Raw genomic sequence first — 16,749 nt, forward strand, 5'->3', positions numbered from 1 at the left:
TATGTGTTCCTGTATTTCTACACAGGTGGCTGAAAGCAGCCAATGATCTTCAGTGCACATATGATAACTTGACAGGTGATGTGCTGATATCTGCTGGTGTTATTGCTTACCTGGGAGCTTTCACTGCCAGTTTCCGCAATGACTGTACTAAAATGTGGGCCAAGCTCTGCAAGGTACTGCACTACTCCCCTCTGTTGAAGACCAGTGTTGTTTGCAAATGAATATTCAGTGTCATTTATTCAATGTTCCTACTCAGTCAAAGAAGATCCCATCCTCTGATGACTTCTCTCTAAGTAAGACGCTTGGAGATCCAATCAAGATCAGGGCCTGGAATATCGCTGGCCTACCCACTGACAGCTTCTCCATTGACAATGGTGTTATAGTGAGCAACTCCAGAAGATGGTATGACTCAACAAAAGCTGAAACCTTTCAAAATTTGTGTTTGCAAATTATGACAGATTTCAGAACCAAAATGTCATGTTTTACAACCTAGTTTTCTCATTGCCAGGCCGTTAATGATAGATCCGCAGGGCCAAGCTAACAAATGGGTGAAAAACTCTGAAAAGGAGCATAACCTGAATGTGATTAAGCTAACCGATGCCGACTACATGAGAACACTCGAAAACTGCATCCAGTTTGGTACTCCGCTGCTGCTAGAGAACGTAGGAGAGGAGCTTGACCCCTCCTTAGAGCCGCTGCTGCTCAAACAAGTTTTCAAACAAGGTCTTTTACTTAAACTTATATTAACAATAATTTATTTTAGAGAGTTATTTTTTTTAATACTTGATTAATTTGACTCTCAAAGAGGGGTTGGAAATCAAAGTGAGTTCCTGCATTGTTTTTGCAGGGGGTGTGGACTGTATCAGATTGGGCGAGAGTGTGATTGAGTACTCGTCTGACTTCCGCTTTTACATCACTACAAAGCTGAGGAACCCTCATTACCTGCCTGAACTAGCTACCAAAGTTTGCCTGCTGAACTTCATGATTACACCAGAAGGCCTCGAAGACCAGCTGCTTGGCATTGTGGTAGCAAAAGAGAGGTGATTAAAAATTTTAAAAAGGGGGCATTATTTTCAATGTTTTTCACAAATTAATATATTTTCCCTTCAATTCTCATTACTGAAATGGTGCATGATCTTATTTATATAGAATGTATATTTCATGAATGTGCTTCGTGAATTAGATTCTGTGTTGTAGAAATCATCATTTAGAATAATGGCAGTTATGAAAAAAGTAGGAAAATGTCCAGATGCTTTATGGTAATGACTTAATAGTCATGAAAATCTTAGTGGTACTAAAAATTAGATTAAATTTCTTAATGCAAAACATAGTTTTTATTATTTTGATTTACTAAGGAATATGATTCAGAATTAATGTCCCTGTATGATATTCCACTTCTGTTTTCCCTCAGACCTGAATTAGAGGAGGAGAGAAATGCCCTGATCCTTCAGTCTGCAGCCAATAAGAAGCAGCTTAAGGAGATCGAGGACCAAATCCTGGAGACTTTGCAGTCCTCAGAGGGGAACATCCTGGAAGACGAGAGTGCCATCCAGATCTTGGATGCTGCCAAGATCATGTCTAATGAGATTACTAAGAAACAGCAGGTATAGTGCATCAAAGAGCTGGTTTAGAAGAAAGCCCTTTATTGATGCCGTGATAGTTTCTAGTTTAACCTCTTTGCTGTGAACTTCCAGATTGCAGAGAAGACTGAGATTGAAATAGCTGAGTCGAGAGAGGGCTACAGAGCCATCGCTAAGCACTCCTCCATCCTCTTCTTCAGTATTGCAGACCTGGCCAACATTGACCCCATGTATCAATACTCTCTCAACTGGTTTGTCAACCTCTATGTCAACTCCATACTTGACAGGTAGGGAATAACTACACATGAGTTTACAAATTATGCAACCATTTTTCTTTGCATTTCACTTATTGTGCATATGTATTCTACAGCAACAAATCAAAGAATCTAGAGAAGAGACTCCGATACTTGACTGATCATTTCACCTATAACCTGTACTGCAATGTGTGCCGTTCTCTCTTTGAGAAGGACAAACTCCTCTTCTCGTTCCTGCTCTGTTCTAACTTACTGCTGTAAGTTCAAACAAGTCCTGAATGCAACATTGGCATATTACTGTCAGATTTCGTAGTAGTATGATGAAATTTATGTCCAAAAGAATATGGTGTTAATTGAATCTTGAATCTTTCTTAGAGCTAAGAGGGAGATTGAGTACTCTGAATTTATGTTCCTGCTTACTGGGGGTGTTGGCCTTCAGAACAACGTCTCTAACCCTGATCCAAACTGGCTGCCTGATAAGAGTTGGGATGAGATCTGCCGGGCCAGTGATCTTCCTGCCCTTCAGGGCCTCAAGTATGAAGTCTCTGCCATGCCATCTGAAATGACTGAAATGTTACATTTGCATGTTATATCAAGTTTTGTGCAGCTCATAATATGACACATTTCTATGTAGGGAGAGCTTCATTAAGAGTCCTGAGAGTTTCCTGCCCATTTATGACAATAAGGAGCCTTACAACACAGCTTTGCCCAAGCCCTGGTGTGATAAACTCAACGAACTTCAAAAAATGATCATTTACCGATGCCTTAGGCCTGATAAAGTGAGCTCTCATTGAGTTTAAAATTGACATGTTCTTATCATAGTTCTTTTAAAAAAGTAATAAAGGTAGAGTATCACATCACTCACAGGAACATTTATTTTACTTTTACTTTATCCTTTCTTTAAAGATTGAGCCAGCAATCAGCAAATTTGTGACTGACAAACTGGGAAAGAGATTTGTTGAACCACCTCCATTTGACCTCAGTAAGAGCTACAGTGACTCCAACTGCACCATTCCCTTGGTGTTCATTCTCTCTCCTGGAGCAGATCCAATGGCTAGTGAGTTTTTAATCACTCCAGTTTAAATAGGACAATACATTGCTCTCATTTAAAGTGTGCTTAATTTTCAGCTAAATACACTTAGGGAAAACACTTTTTAGGCTGGAATACATAACACAACTTTTCCCACCGTAAGTCCTTAGCCCAATGCCATAACCATGTCTTCAACATTGGTGTCTGATATGCCAAAAATGTTTCTTGTCTCATCACATTCAGTTATTAATTACATTAATCATATCATATTAATCAAATAATAGCATGTTTTCAATTCAAAATGGTGAAATTTCATAAAAATGTTGAGTAGTTTGCACCACTGGATATTACTGTCGGTCGCTGAATATTTCAATCATAAAACAGTCATCAAATATTAAATGTTTAGCTACTTACTCTCACTGCTTAAACGAAAGTGTTGCATTGGAATTCGCACTCGTCTTCTGTGAACAGTAAGCCCCGCCTTCTTTGATTTGATTGGCCAGCTCACTCATTCTGACAATGATGAGCGCTGTTAGACCAGCCTAAAAATGTAACTTTTAAAACTTTTCTTGTCATCCTAAAAACAAACAGAGCGGTGCATAATGGAGTACAGCAGAGCAGCATCAATAATATCAAATACTGGGGCGGACAATTTGACCATTTCTAATCATTGGGGGACATTTTTTTTCTCCTCAATGTCTAGGGTGGTTACTGGTAGAAATCATGCAGGGGGTTCAACTGTACAACTGTCATAGAAAGAGACATTAAAAACAGGACATGACCAAAGACATCTATCTGACGCATATGTAGCACAATAAGTAAACAGCGCAGACGGAATGCAGGATGTGCGATCTTCTTATTCTTCTTTCTTCAATTTACAGAAGTTATTATTTCTCAGATAGAAGAGACATCTTTGTGTTTATAGCACAGATCAAAATCATAATTAGTTCTCTTAAAATCAAGTAGGTTTGGCAATCCCTGGTGGGGGTATATATTTCAATATCAAGGTGTTAAACCTGTTAAACACATTTAAGTCAAATACTACATTAAAACACTGTTTTGACTTTTCTTTAGGTCTGCTGAAATTTGCCAATGATAAGAACATGGGTGGTTCCCAATTTAAATCCATCTCTCTGGGACAAGGCCAGGGTCCAATAGCAGTGAAGATGATCCGCTCAGCCATGAAGGAGGGCACCTGGGTGTGCTTGCAGAACTGCCACCTGGCCGTGTCCTGGATGTCCACTCTGGAGAAGATCTGTGAGGACCTCTCCCCGGACACATGCCATCCAAACTTCCGTCTTTGGCTTACCAGCTACCCATCACCCATGGTACACATACTGTACACTCCTGAGTAGACAATTGTTTTCTTTCCTTTGAACTATAATTATTGTCAAATCAGTACTTTACGTTCCTGTATATCGAAGGACGTAATTGATGATGATTTGTTTGCTCTGACAGTTCCCAGTGACCATCTTGCAGAATGGAGTGAAGATGACTAATGAGCCTCCCACTGGCTTGAGGTTAAATCTGTTGCAGTCGTATCTTTCTGACCCCATCTCTGACCCTGAGTTTTTTGCAGCCTGTCCTAACAAAGAGCCAGTGAGTACATTACCTGTTTGCAGTCTCATGTTGACTCTTCCTCATGTTTTGGATATACAGTAAGAGTATTTTATTACTGACTGCTGTTGTGTAGGTCTGGGAGAAGCTCTTGTACGGGGTTTGCTTCTTCCATGCTCTTGTCCAAGAGAGGAAAAAGTTTGGGCCATTGGGATGGAACATTCCTTATGGATTTAACGAGTCGGATCTGCGTATTAGTATCAGACAGCTGCAGGTAAAGCACCTGAATTCTCACTACAGTGTCATTTCCACCACATTTAATGTGTTTAATAGCACTCTGGTGGAAATTAAAAGTGTTTAATTAATAAACTCCTTTATCTTTCTAAGGCAAATTTAATAATTCATCCTCAATACATTTAAATAATATGCTGCGAAATTTCCGGGTATTTTGGATTTTTTGAAAAACCTACTTGTGCGATCTAGTCCTAGGTTTTTGACCCGATCTGAACCAAACCAGTGCAGTGAGATTCTCTAGAGTCTGATTGTCAATAGTTATCAAGAAAAAGTTGAAATACCGATTCACAGTCCCTAAGGGCCGCCAAAACATTTGAGGTGGGTGGAGCCACTTTTACTAAAATGGCTATAACTTGTGAACGGAATGAGATATTTTCACCAAACTCGGCACACCTATGTAAGAGCTCATTCTGTGGTCGTGTGAAAAAGAATGTGGCGACTGGCCACTTGGTGGCGCTATAACAGGAAAAAAAACCTGAAAATGGCTATAACTACTTAACCGTTAATCCGAGAGACTTGAAAATTTCCGTGCAGCATCTTTGTCCGAGGGGCCACTCTTGTCTATGAGGACATTGACACATCTCGAAAACCATGTCCGCCGTCGGCCACTGAATTTTGAGCAGCTATCAGACAAGGTTAACGGAGGCCGATCGGAAGGAAACTCGCTGGGCCTAGAGGCCTGTGAGAAATTCTAAAGAAATCGGCCACCGGGGGGCGTCTCGCGTTTTTTACGTGTGTAAAGCATTGCATTTGTACCACATGGTAGAACTCCTCATTCTGAGCAACTTTGCCGCCGCTGTCCATCGAATTGTTCGTTAAATATTGGAGATTATTTCAAAAACCAACTTTGGCAAACTAGTCTTAGGTTTTTCAAGAACCTCAAGAACTCTTAAAAAGCGTTAAAAAACCATACATTTTCAATGCTAAGTTGCCTGTATTGTCTGTAAATGGTCTTTTCCTTTTATAATTTAAGTGGTTACATGCTTACTAAATAAAATGTCAAATCTTTTTGCACAAGTGCTTAAAGGCCTTAAAATGCTTGAACACCGATAATTGCTGCTTGCAGCTATATTTATATTTACTTTCTGTATCTCAGCTCTTTGTGAATGAGTACCAGGAGGTTCCCTTTGAGGCCATCACGTATCTGACTGGAGAGTGTAACTACGGAGGACGTGTAACAGATGACTGGGACCGTCGCCTCCTCATGACAATCCTCGCTGACTTCTACAACAAAGACATTATTGACCACCCACGCTACTCCTTCTCCCCCAGTGGCAATTATCACGCACCACCAAAATCCATCTATGAAGACTATGTGGAGTTTATCAAGGTACGGCTTTATGATAGCTGCTGACCTCGGACTAAATTCAAACTCAATGAAAACAATGACAAATAATGCACTTCTTATGCTCCACAGAACCTGCCTTTTAGCCAGCATCCCGAGGTGTTTGGCATGCATGAGAATGTGGACATCTCCAAAGACCTTCAACAGACAAAACTACTATTTGATTCCCTCATCCTGACCCAGGGTGGTGGTTCAAAGGGAGGGGGCGGCTCTGGCGGGGATACCACTCTATTGGACATTGCTAATGACATCCTGTCTAAAGTAACTCATCATTTATAAGATTAGAAATTGTTATTGGGATAAAAAGTTATTTGCATATGTGCCAGTGATTTATTGACGTTCTGATTTCGGTCATGCAGCTTCCGGGTAATTTTGACATTGAGTCTGCCCTTGTCAAATTCCCTGTGTGCTATGAGGAGAGCATGAATACAGTGCTTGTGCAGGAGATGCAGCGGTATAACAAGTGAGTCCTCAGAGCTCAATAGAAATAATTCTTTATATGTGAAGACGTTTATACTATAATTTGTGTGTACTTTCTTCTTTCAGTTTGAGCAGTACTATACGTGTGAGTCTGCAGAACCTGATAAAGGCCATTAAGGGGCTGGTGGTGATGGATGCAGAGCTAGAGGCTGTAGCCGGCAGTCTGCTGGTGGGGAAAGTGCCAGAAAAGTGGGCCAAATGCTCCTATCCCAGTCTCAAGCCATTGGGCAGCTATGTCAACGACTTCCTAGCCAGACTCAAATTTCTACAGGTCAGTGACCACACACAGACAACTCCTCTCAGAAGCCAAAGGTATCAGACCAAAAAAAATGTTTGTAATTTTCACAGAAAAATACTGTAAAAATGCAACTGTAAAATGCTTTAGGGTTTTTGCAAGTAAAAACTATAAATTACCATATAATTTACGGTAAAAAAAAAAAAAAAAAAAAACATTCTCAGAAGTCCTTGCATTACACATCACATATGATTGCATTTTTTTAAGAATAATTTAGTTTCTTCTCATTTTTATTCAGTTTTTCTTCTTTATTTTTGTTCTTCTCATCTTCATTACATCAGTAATGTACATTAGTGTGTTTTGTGTTATATTTTGTTATTTAGTTAATGTTTATTGCATTATTTTAGTGTCATGTGTGTTACCCTGATGGTGTTTTGTGATTGTGGACAGACCGAGGGTCAACCCACACCCCACCCCCTGGAACGAGATCACTTTCTGTTGTGTCACCTTTATTATTGTGGTGGTTATGGGTACATTTTAAAATTAAAAGGCAGATTTTGGTAGTTAAAGGGTTAGTTCACCCAAAAATGAAAATTATGTCATTTATTACTCACCCTCATGCCGTTCCACACCCATAAGACCTTCGTTCATCTTCGGAACACAAATTAAGATATTTTTGTTGAAATCCGATGGCTCAGTGAGGCCTCCATAGCCAGCAATGACATTTCCTCTCTCAAATCCATAAAGGTACTAAAAACATATTTAAATCAGTTCATGTGAGTACAGTGGTTCAATATTAATATTATAAGCGACGAGAATATTTTGCGCCAAAAAAAACTAAATAACTACTTATTTAGTGATGACGGATTTCAAAACACTGCTTCAGGAAGCTTCGGAGCGTTATGAATCAGCGTGTCGAATCAGCGGTTCGGAGCGCCAAAGTCACGTGATTTCAGCAGTTTGGCAGTTTGACATGCGATCCGAATCCGAATCGACACAAAAGATTCATAACGCTCCAAAGCTTCATGAAGCAGTGTTTTGAAATCGGCCACCAAAAAAATTCTCGTCGCTTTATAATATTAATATTGAACCTGAACCACTGTACTCACATGAACTGATTTAAATATGTTTTAAGTACATTAATGGATCTTGAGAGAGGAAATGCCATTGGATTTCAACAAAAATATCTTAATTTGTGTTCCGAAGATGAACGAAGGTCTTAAGGGTCTGGAACGGCATGAGGGTGAGTAATTAATGACAGAATTTTCATTTTTGGGTGAACTAACCCCTTTAACGTATATATATATTAGATATATTAACATTATATTACCTAATGAAATATACTTTTTTTTTTAAATATTAAGCAGCACAACAGTTTTCAACATTGATAATAAGATAAGAAATGTTTCTTGAGTAGCAAATCAGCATATTAGAATGATTTCTGAAGGATCATGTGACACTGAAGATTGGAGTAATGATGCTGAAAATTCAGCTTTGTCCTTAAAATTACATTTTAAAATATATTCAAATAGAAAAGTTTTTTAAATCATAATAATATTTCACAATAATATAGTACTTATTGTATTTTTGATCAAATCAAGTAAATTGAATTGAAAAAATATTATTTGTCTTTGTTAATGTGTCTCTGTGTTATATTCCTTTCCAGGACTGGTATGACACCCAGAAGCCCCATGTATTCTGGTTGTCTGGGTTTTTCTTCACTCAGGCTTTCATAACAGGAGCCTTGCAGAACTACGCCAGGAAGTACTCCATCCCCATTGACCTGCTTGGCTTTAATTACGAGGTATCATCTGCTGCAACTGTCTCTAGGCTGAGAGTACTTTCATTAGAAAGAGACGATTTGAGAGCAACATTTTGTTCTTTATTGCTTCAGGTTCTGCCAATCGACACCTCCGACTCATCTCCTGAAGATGGAGTCTACATTCATGGCCTTTTCCTGGATGGAGCTCGGTGGGATAAAAAAAGGTAAGAGAAGCTTACATGGCAGGAAGATGCTGGAAGTAGTGTTGTCACGATACCAAAATTTTGACTTCGATACGATACCCAACTTAAATATCACGATACCGATACTTAAACGATACTATGGCAAAAACCTAAAACAGCAGGAAAAGTAAATAAATAACATATGACATATGAACTTCTTTCTTCACCAGTGTGCAGGCTGATACTTCTGGATTTGAGCTTCATTGCCATGAAGTTAGAGTTAGATTTAATATAATTTTTAATGTTTATTATTTTCATGCTCAATAAAATTGTAAATTATTTGCTGTTATGCTTTTTTATACATTTAGGTGTTTTTGACAGTAAGATTATTGTAAAAATTATATTACTGTAAATAATTAAAGCAATGTTATTAAAGCATAAATTGGTTTAAAATAACTGTATATACCCTTCACGTATTTATGTATTTTTAAATTAATTTTATTTTTGCAACCAGATATCGCTTATTAAACTTAGACTCAATAATACACCTCTTTGCGGAGTTCTGCTTGCACGAGTAAAATAAATAAATAACACTCATTTAATGTTTGAGAGCATAAACATAATGCTGGTATTACATTCACTAACCTGTCGCTCTTTAAATTCTTTGTAGAAATCGGGATGTTTGACGGCAAGATGCTTTTGACTCCCTCCGCTTGCGTTATTTTGCAAACGGGCTTTGTGGTATCCGTGGGCTTGCCCTATCTGTCGGCAATGTAAGCAAAATAATGCCATATTTCGCTTCGTGCATCTGCTTTCTCAACAATTTGTGGACGGTCTGCAAGAGCACCTGTATTTGCAACCATACCTCTCGTTTCGTCACCATAAAAGCCGTTGCGCAGTTGAGAGGAATAAACACGCACTCAATGTGCCTTAGAAACAGCGCGCTGCACGCACACTGCCCCCTGCTGTCGCACATTAGGAAATACAGCTGGCACTCAAGAACCGGACCGTTTTTAAAAGCAGGGTATCGCGATACCTTTCTAGTACCGGTATATCGTGCAACATTAGCTGGAAGTAATCGTTTTTGAGTTATATTTTCATGAAATGTGTTCTTCCTTGCAGTGGAGTGTTGGCCGAACAGTATCCCAAAGTTTTATTTGATGCAGTCCCTATCATCTGGATCAAACCAAGTAAGATAATAAATGTTATGTGTTGATTATTAAGTACATCTATATCTATCACTTCATGCTTTTGTAGTTACTTTGCTCAGCAACCTCTCTAAATCTGTTTTTAGCGGACAAGAGGGGTATGGAACACCCCAACAGCATCTATGTGTGTCCCCTCTACAAGACCAGTGAGCGTAAAGGTACGCTGTCCACCACTGGCCATTCAACCAACTTTGTCATCAGCATGACGCTCCCTACCAACAAGCGTCCTCAGCACTGGGTCAAGAGAGGCGTGGCTTTGCTATGTCAACTAGATGATTGACACCGAACCCCTTTGACTTCTGAACCAGCACTTTATTTACTGTTCTCACACATGGCTTTTATGATTTTCCACTGTGTCCATTAAAAATATTATCTCAGCAAATATTTCTGACCAACATGGCATAATTCTATACTATTGTCCTCTTTATATGTGTTTTTCAAGTACATCTAGAATATCTACATTGATGTTTTATTCCAGAAGATTTTATTCCAAAATATTTTTCAGTATAGCATTTGAATAAAATCTAAAGAACACATTCAGTCAGGTAATAATAATAATATATATATATATATATATATATATATATATATATATATATATATATATATATATATATATATATATATATATATATATATATATATATATATATTATTTAGTATTATTTATTAGGATATATTATATTATATAATAATATATAATATATTATTATAAAATTATAACACTTTTTATCAACTTAAATGCTTATATTTTGTAGAAACAATTCTGTAGAAAAATATTTCTTAAACATTTCTTCATGATACAGTCTATATTATGATATTTAAAGGGGTTCTTGATTGTGATTTCAATTCAAGCATCTACATAAATTTATTTACATAAAGTTCTTAGCAATTGTTGTAGCTTAGGGCTTTTTTTTTTTTTTGCTTACCTACATTACTGTACATTAAACATTAGGATGGAATGGAATAGGCTGGATCAGAATGGGAATATATTATATTCTTGCTTTTAAGTACTAAGGAATATTCTTCCATTTTATATTATTCCATTTTTTCCTGTTGTGATTTAATAATTCATACATCAGTCTTAATGTGCATCTCTGGTGGGATTACGTTATTTAATCAATGCACAGCTTCCTGTTTCTCTGAGAGTATGCGTTTTATACAGTCCACTGTGAATTTCAAGCCGCGTGGTGAAGGTTCACTTCAAATAGAGTGCTGAATGCAAGAGAAAGCGTGGCCCGTCGCATATGTTCCTAAGAACATTAACTCTCAGATCAGCTGTCCGGGTAGAATTGCAAGACTGACTGTCACGCAGTGGGTCAAAGCCAGGTGTTGGTTGGTTGGCCCAGGAGTTAGCGAGTATTTTTAACCATGCAGGGATATAAATAGAGTGTAAAGTGACAAAAACACAGTACAGATACAACTGCAACGACTGTTTTCAACATTTCCTGTTGCCTCAAGGTAGAACGAACATTTGCCTTTGAATTGAGCATATGTAAACAGATTATTTCTCCTGGAAAAACTCTACAGAAATAGATTGCATGGAATGTGTTGCATGTTTACAAAACATACTCATAGTAATTCGACAGTCATTTAAAGAATGAAGTTACCAAAGCAGCTAATTGTGATATTAGTCTCTTGTTATACTTTTTCTATTCATTTTAAATATGAATTTAACATTGTAATGCAACAACCTCAGAGTTTTGAGTGCCGGTTACCTCATTTTGTAATTCAAGCCAGCTCAGTTGAAACTAGAGCAGATATTTTCAGCTTTGGCTATTGTATGCTCGCATGCATGTACAATACAGTCTCTTAACACATTTAATTCGAGAGTCAAACTAGCAGGATGCTAGTCATAATATACATAATGTACAACACTGTAAAAAAAAATCCCGTTGTTTCTACGGAAAAATACCGGCAGCTGTGGTTACCAGAACAATACTGTAAAAATGACATCAAACCGTAAACATACTTACGGAGTTACATGTGAATTTTACATTTTAAATCTGTTAAATTTACGGTAAAATAATGTATTTCATTAACTGATATAATGTTTATTTACTAACCTAATGAAGTACTAATATCTGTTTTGTACCTTTATAATACACTGACAGTCACCAAACACAGTGGTGATAAGAGTTACATGATGAATCAAAGTTCATCACAAGCAGCTTTTCCACAAGCTGAGAAGGACAATGCTAATATATAGAAGGTGCACACAGTGTCATTCACACACACACTAAACACCATCATGGTAACATGCATGAAATTTTAAAAATGCAATAAACATTAATTTAACAACATTAGATGTAACATAAAACCCTAATGTACATAACTGATTAGAAAAAAATGAGAAAAACTAAGAAGAAACAGAGTTATTTCAACGAAAATATATCAAATGTGAAGTATCACGCAGGGAATTGTGGGAATGTCAATATACGGTTTTTCACTGTAAATTTTACAATGAATTGTTATTTTTCACTTCCAAAAACTGTGAATTTAACGGCATTTTACCGTAAAATTACATTAAATGTACCGTTAGATCTATTACAGTTATTCACCGTATATAGTACGGAAACTTTCTGTAAACCAATCAACAGTTTTTCACCGCAGCATTTTTACAGTCTTTTACTGTTAAAATCACGGTCATTTTTTACAGTGAATGTTTTCCTATATTAGACCCTGTTATTTGTTGTGGTGGTAAATTTGAAAATACTTCAGGGCGAAAAAGATACTGATTAAGTCACTATTTTTTCACATTGTATCATCCATTTGCTGTTAAGTCCTGTGGTTCTGGTTGCCAAGTTAGAGTTTATTACTGAAATATGGAGGAGGTGTATGATGCTGCGGAGGATGACTGGGATGATGATGAAGATGAGGCCACTCAGTACATGATTGAACAGAGTCTATTGGAGTGCAGCAAACATGCTGATTCAGCAACCAGGTACTGGTAAATCCCACCATTTTAAATGCACTAATAGTGTGTGTTTTATGATGGAACATTTTGTTTTGATGTCCCTCAGCAGTGATCTGTTGGACCTCATTGACCATGAGGAAATTTTCACTGCTATACAAGCTGGTAAGAGCGAAATCCTCCAAAAAAACGTTCATGAGCATTTTCAGCGTTCCAAGTTCTGGAGTCTTCATGCCGTTCCTTCCATGTATGACGTCAGGTAATGAGGATGCTTTGAAGGTCCTGGTGCAGCATAAGGAGGCTCTGTCTAATGCAGACAGCAGGGGCTGGATCCCTTTGCATGAGGCAGCGGTGCAACACAAGAGGAGCATTCTGGAGATCACTTATGCAGGTCTATGTGATATCTATAGTTATCTCACTAAACCTCCAAAAACGTTATTTCTTAATGAGATTTCCTCGTTCAGCATCTCCTCAGGGGTCAGGGCAGTGCCGTACTCTGAGAGGGGAGACTCCGTTGTTTCTCGCTGTTGTTCACGGTCTCAGAGAGAATGCTACATTCCTGCTGCAGAACGGTTGTGACCCTGACTGCAAAAATGAGGATGATGACTCTGCATTGGTTGCAGGTGTGGAACACAACAGTGCTATTTTTAGCATACTTAGTAAGCACACATTTAAGATTAGAACCACAAGACACTCTTTTTTGGACAAAGATTTAAGTTGCATCGTTGTTTTAATTCATGTTTTACTGATAAATCGCATACTGCGCTTCAGTATATTCCTTTAGCACCCAAGACAAGGAACTTTCTTTTCTTTTCTTTTCTTTTCTTTTCTTTTCTTTTCTTTCTTTTTCTTTTTTTTAAAAATACGAGATAGAGATGCACAATATATAATCCATACCGTACCATACCGAATAATAGTATTATTTTAATTTTATTTTATTTTATTAATTTGTATTAATTTATTAATTAAATTTATTAATTAAATTGTGCATACTTATTTCCTATATTTTTACATTTAGATGACCTTTTCAGTCATGTAACGCTCACTTAAAGTGAATATTTAAAAAACACAAATAATTTAATACTGTTAAATGTAGGCTAATCTGTAGCAAATTTCTAGCAAATTAAAATTTTTGTTTAATTTTAAAAGTGTGATTTATAGACCTGAAAAAGTCATCTAAATTAATAAACTCTTAAAACACAATAGGCATTTTTAGAATGAATATACATGCCAGTTATGCCAGGCTCTAGAATATTTAATTGGGTTGAAATTGTGAGTAAAACATATTTTTTTAAATTCCTGATCATTAATCCTTTGAATGAAAATTTATTTTGATTTTAAAATCATGATTGATTTTAATTTTTAGTGTTTTATATTGAATTTATGTAGACAAAACAGTGTAGAATATAACTATTTAACAAAATATTGTTAATTAAAAAAATAGTATACAACATGAAAACATCATAGACTGTATTTGACACAAGTCTAATAAATACATCAATTGACTTTTTTCTAGCCATAAAGAATGACCAGTATGACCTGGCTCTGCTGCTGCTACGCTACAATGCCACAGTGGACCAAAAAGGAAGTCTTCAAAGAACTGCTCTGCATGAAGCATCCGTGCTTGGCTTGGATAACTTTGTCTACCTGCTTCTACAATCTGGCGCTGACCCAAATGCCATTGATGTGTGTGAACATACTCCTGTAGGACTTGCGGCTCAAGCTGGACATTTTAACGTTGTGGAGGTTCTGCTTCAGAAAGGTGATTTTGAAATGTGCCTGTGGCTAGAAATTCAGTAAGCATCTGACTTGATTCAGTCTGTGTTTTTTTTTTTTACTGCTACTCGTAACAGATAAATAGGTAATAATTATGAAAATATAATATTAAATAGATTAGATAGATTTTTAAGCTATCTATCAGGGACGTGCACAGGAATTTTGAGGGGCAGTTGCTCTGACCTAAAAAAAGGGCACTCTGACAAAATTATATTCAGAATAAAAATAATTTTAATACCACTTTTTAATGTCACGAGATACCAACCTTTCGCGAACTCTTCCAACACTCGTCTGGAGGCGCGGTCTATGTGAGAGAGACTAGAGACGCAGGGAAATGAAATACTAGTCTCTGAAAGACATCAAAGATGAAAACTAAGGACTATCTATAATTTTATTTTATTTTAGTTAGTTTAGCCAAACACAAATTACAGTTTTGGTTAGTTATCTTTTTTTGTCTAATGTCTTTTTATTTTTATTTCTAACGACGATGTTTTTTCCCACCTAGTCTTTTTTTTCGTCGTTTTCAACGATTATAACTACTCACCTTTCCGACAACGTTAAGTCTCTACCCGACAACCGCGACAATCTCCTTCTATCTATCAGGCTATCTGCCGGTCGCGTGCAGCGCTCAGCCACGTAAACATAGACAGTAAAAGAAATGGACACAGCGACCCCATTGGAACTCTAGACAAGTGAAGCCCATTTTTAGCGATTTTTAGCTTCCGTTTCTGACGCGCAGACTCAAACTAAGCTTGATGACTCTGCAACCTCTACAGATGTAAATCTTCTATCTGTGCGTGAAAACTCTCGTTATCTTGCAGAGACGGCGAGCTTGAGCGGGGAGTTCTTTGGCGTGATAAGCAGGAGTATATTCTATTAATTATTTTGTATAGTATTTTAAAATGTAACGCCAGTACGCCATCTCTCTTGATCTCCCCGATCTGCGAGCTCTCCTCCTGTCTGTACGGTAATTTCTATGTGCGACAGAGAGTATGGTTATGACGCAATCGTTAGCCTATTTTTACAAAAACTATCTACGGGCCATAATGTAACTAGAAGGTAATGGAGCTATCTTGTCGTGTATCTTTAGAAATAAATAATGGACAATGGAGTCTTTAAACGCCTCAGATTAAAGTTATTCTTCAAAGTACGCCAAAATGAATGGGAGTCATGGGGATGCTAACGCAAGTAAGTTCTGCTACAAGATGGCGGCACCCGGCCGATTCACTTCCGGTCGACTTCCTTGGGCATATAAACAGAGTGCCCTTCCCCTAACTTTCACTTTCGCGGGTGCCCGATATGGAAGTGAATGAGGCATTTTTTTTTTTTTTTTTTTTTTTTTTTTTTTTTATAACAATAATAAAAACATCTGTATAATAGAAGAAAATATATTATAATGCTATCAAATATTACAACATAACTTAAACTTAAATTAACAGTGTAACACAATAGAACATGTCTGAACATTTGTTACCACAGTGGTTAAACAAATATATATATATATATATATATATACACACACACACATACTGAGGGTCACTGTGGTGGACGGTAGGGAAACACACTGAGGTCAGACACACACATTACATACAATGTCTATGTAATGTATCTATCTATTTGTCTGTCTATCTATCTATCTAGTCTGTCTGTCTGTCTATCTATCTATCTATCCGTCTGTCTGTCTGTCTATCTATCTATCTATCTATCTATCTATCTATCTATCTATTTGTCTGTCTATCTATCTAGTCTCTGTCTCTGTCTGTCTATCTATCTAGTCTCTGTCTCTGTCTGTCTATCTATCTATCTAGTCTCTGTCTGTCTATCTGTCTATCTAGTCTCTATCTATCTATCTATCTATCTATCTATCTAGTCTGTCTATTTATCTATCTATCTATCTGTCTGTCTATCTATCCGTCCGTCTGTCTATCTATCTGTCTGTCTATCCGTCTGTCTGTCTATCTAGTCTCTATCTATCTATCTATCTATCTATCTATCTATCTATCTATCTATCTAGTCTGTCTATCTATCTATCTATATATCTAGTCTCTGTCTGTCTATCTATCCGTCCGTCTGTCTATCTGTCTATCCGTCTGTCTGTCTATCTGTCTATCTAGTCTCTATCTATCTATCTA

The 16,749-nt window shown here is 37.1% G+C and overlaps 2 protein-coding genes across 3 annotated transcripts in view; both read left to right on the forward strand.

Moving 5' to 3' along the window:
* The window catches only part of dnah12 (dynein, axonemal, heavy chain 12), a 33,546-nt gene extending 23,235 nt beyond the window's left edge, over nt 1-10,311 (forward strand). Inside the window, 21 exon segments of the mRNA XM_048178115.1 lie at nt 26-173; nt 257-402; nt 509-723; nt 848-1,040; nt 1,412-1,604; nt 1,695-1,867; nt 1,951-2,091; nt 2,210-2,368; nt 2,469-2,613; nt 2,741-2,891; nt 3,939-4,192; nt 4,323-4,463; nt 4,558-4,695; nt 5,812-6,045; nt 6,133-6,321; nt 6,420-6,523; nt 6,607-6,811; nt 8,442-8,579; nt 8,670-8,761; nt 9,842-9,909; nt 10,014-10,311. Of these exon segments, the coding sequence (XP_048034072.1) occupies nt 26-173; nt 257-402; nt 509-723; nt 848-1,040; nt 1,412-1,604; nt 1,695-1,867; nt 1,951-2,091; nt 2,210-2,368; nt 2,469-2,613; nt 2,741-2,891; nt 3,939-4,192; nt 4,323-4,463; nt 4,558-4,695; nt 5,812-6,045; nt 6,133-6,321; nt 6,420-6,523; nt 6,607-6,811; nt 8,442-8,579; nt 8,670-8,761; nt 9,842-9,909; nt 10,014-10,207 (3,421 nt within the window). The 3' untranslated portion in view covers nt 10,208-10,311.
* A 928-nt stretch (nt 10,312-11,239) lies between these two features.
* asb14b (ankyrin repeat and SOCS box containing 14b) overlaps nt 11,240-16,749 on the forward strand; it is an 11,442-nt gene continuing 5,932 nt past the window's right edge. Inside the window, exons 1-6 of one of the 2 annotated variants that reach the window (XM_048179135.1) lie at nt 11,240-11,388; nt 12,711-12,871; nt 12,951-13,006; nt 13,101-13,232; nt 13,306-13,464; nt 14,358-14,603. In XM_048179135.1, the coding sequence (XP_048035092.1) occupies nt 12,753-12,871; nt 12,951-13,006; nt 13,101-13,232; nt 13,306-13,464; nt 14,358-14,603 (712 nt within the window). In that variant the 5' untranslated portion in view covers nt 11,240-11,388; nt 12,711-12,752. The remainder of the gene's footprint in view (nt 11,389-12,710; nt 12,872-12,950; nt 13,007-13,100; nt 13,233-13,305; nt 13,465-14,357; nt 14,604-16,749) is intronic. The other variant, XM_048179136.1, reaches the window with a different exon arrangement.

The sequence above is a fragment of the Megalobrama amblycephala genome, linkage group LG24, assembly GCF_018812025.1.
Source record: "Megalobrama amblycephala isolate DHTTF-2021 linkage group LG24, ASM1881202v1, whole genome shotgun sequence".
In the NCBI taxonomy this organism is placed as follows: Eukaryota; Metazoa; Chordata; class Actinopteri; order Cypriniformes; family Xenocyprididae; genus Megalobrama; species Megalobrama amblycephala.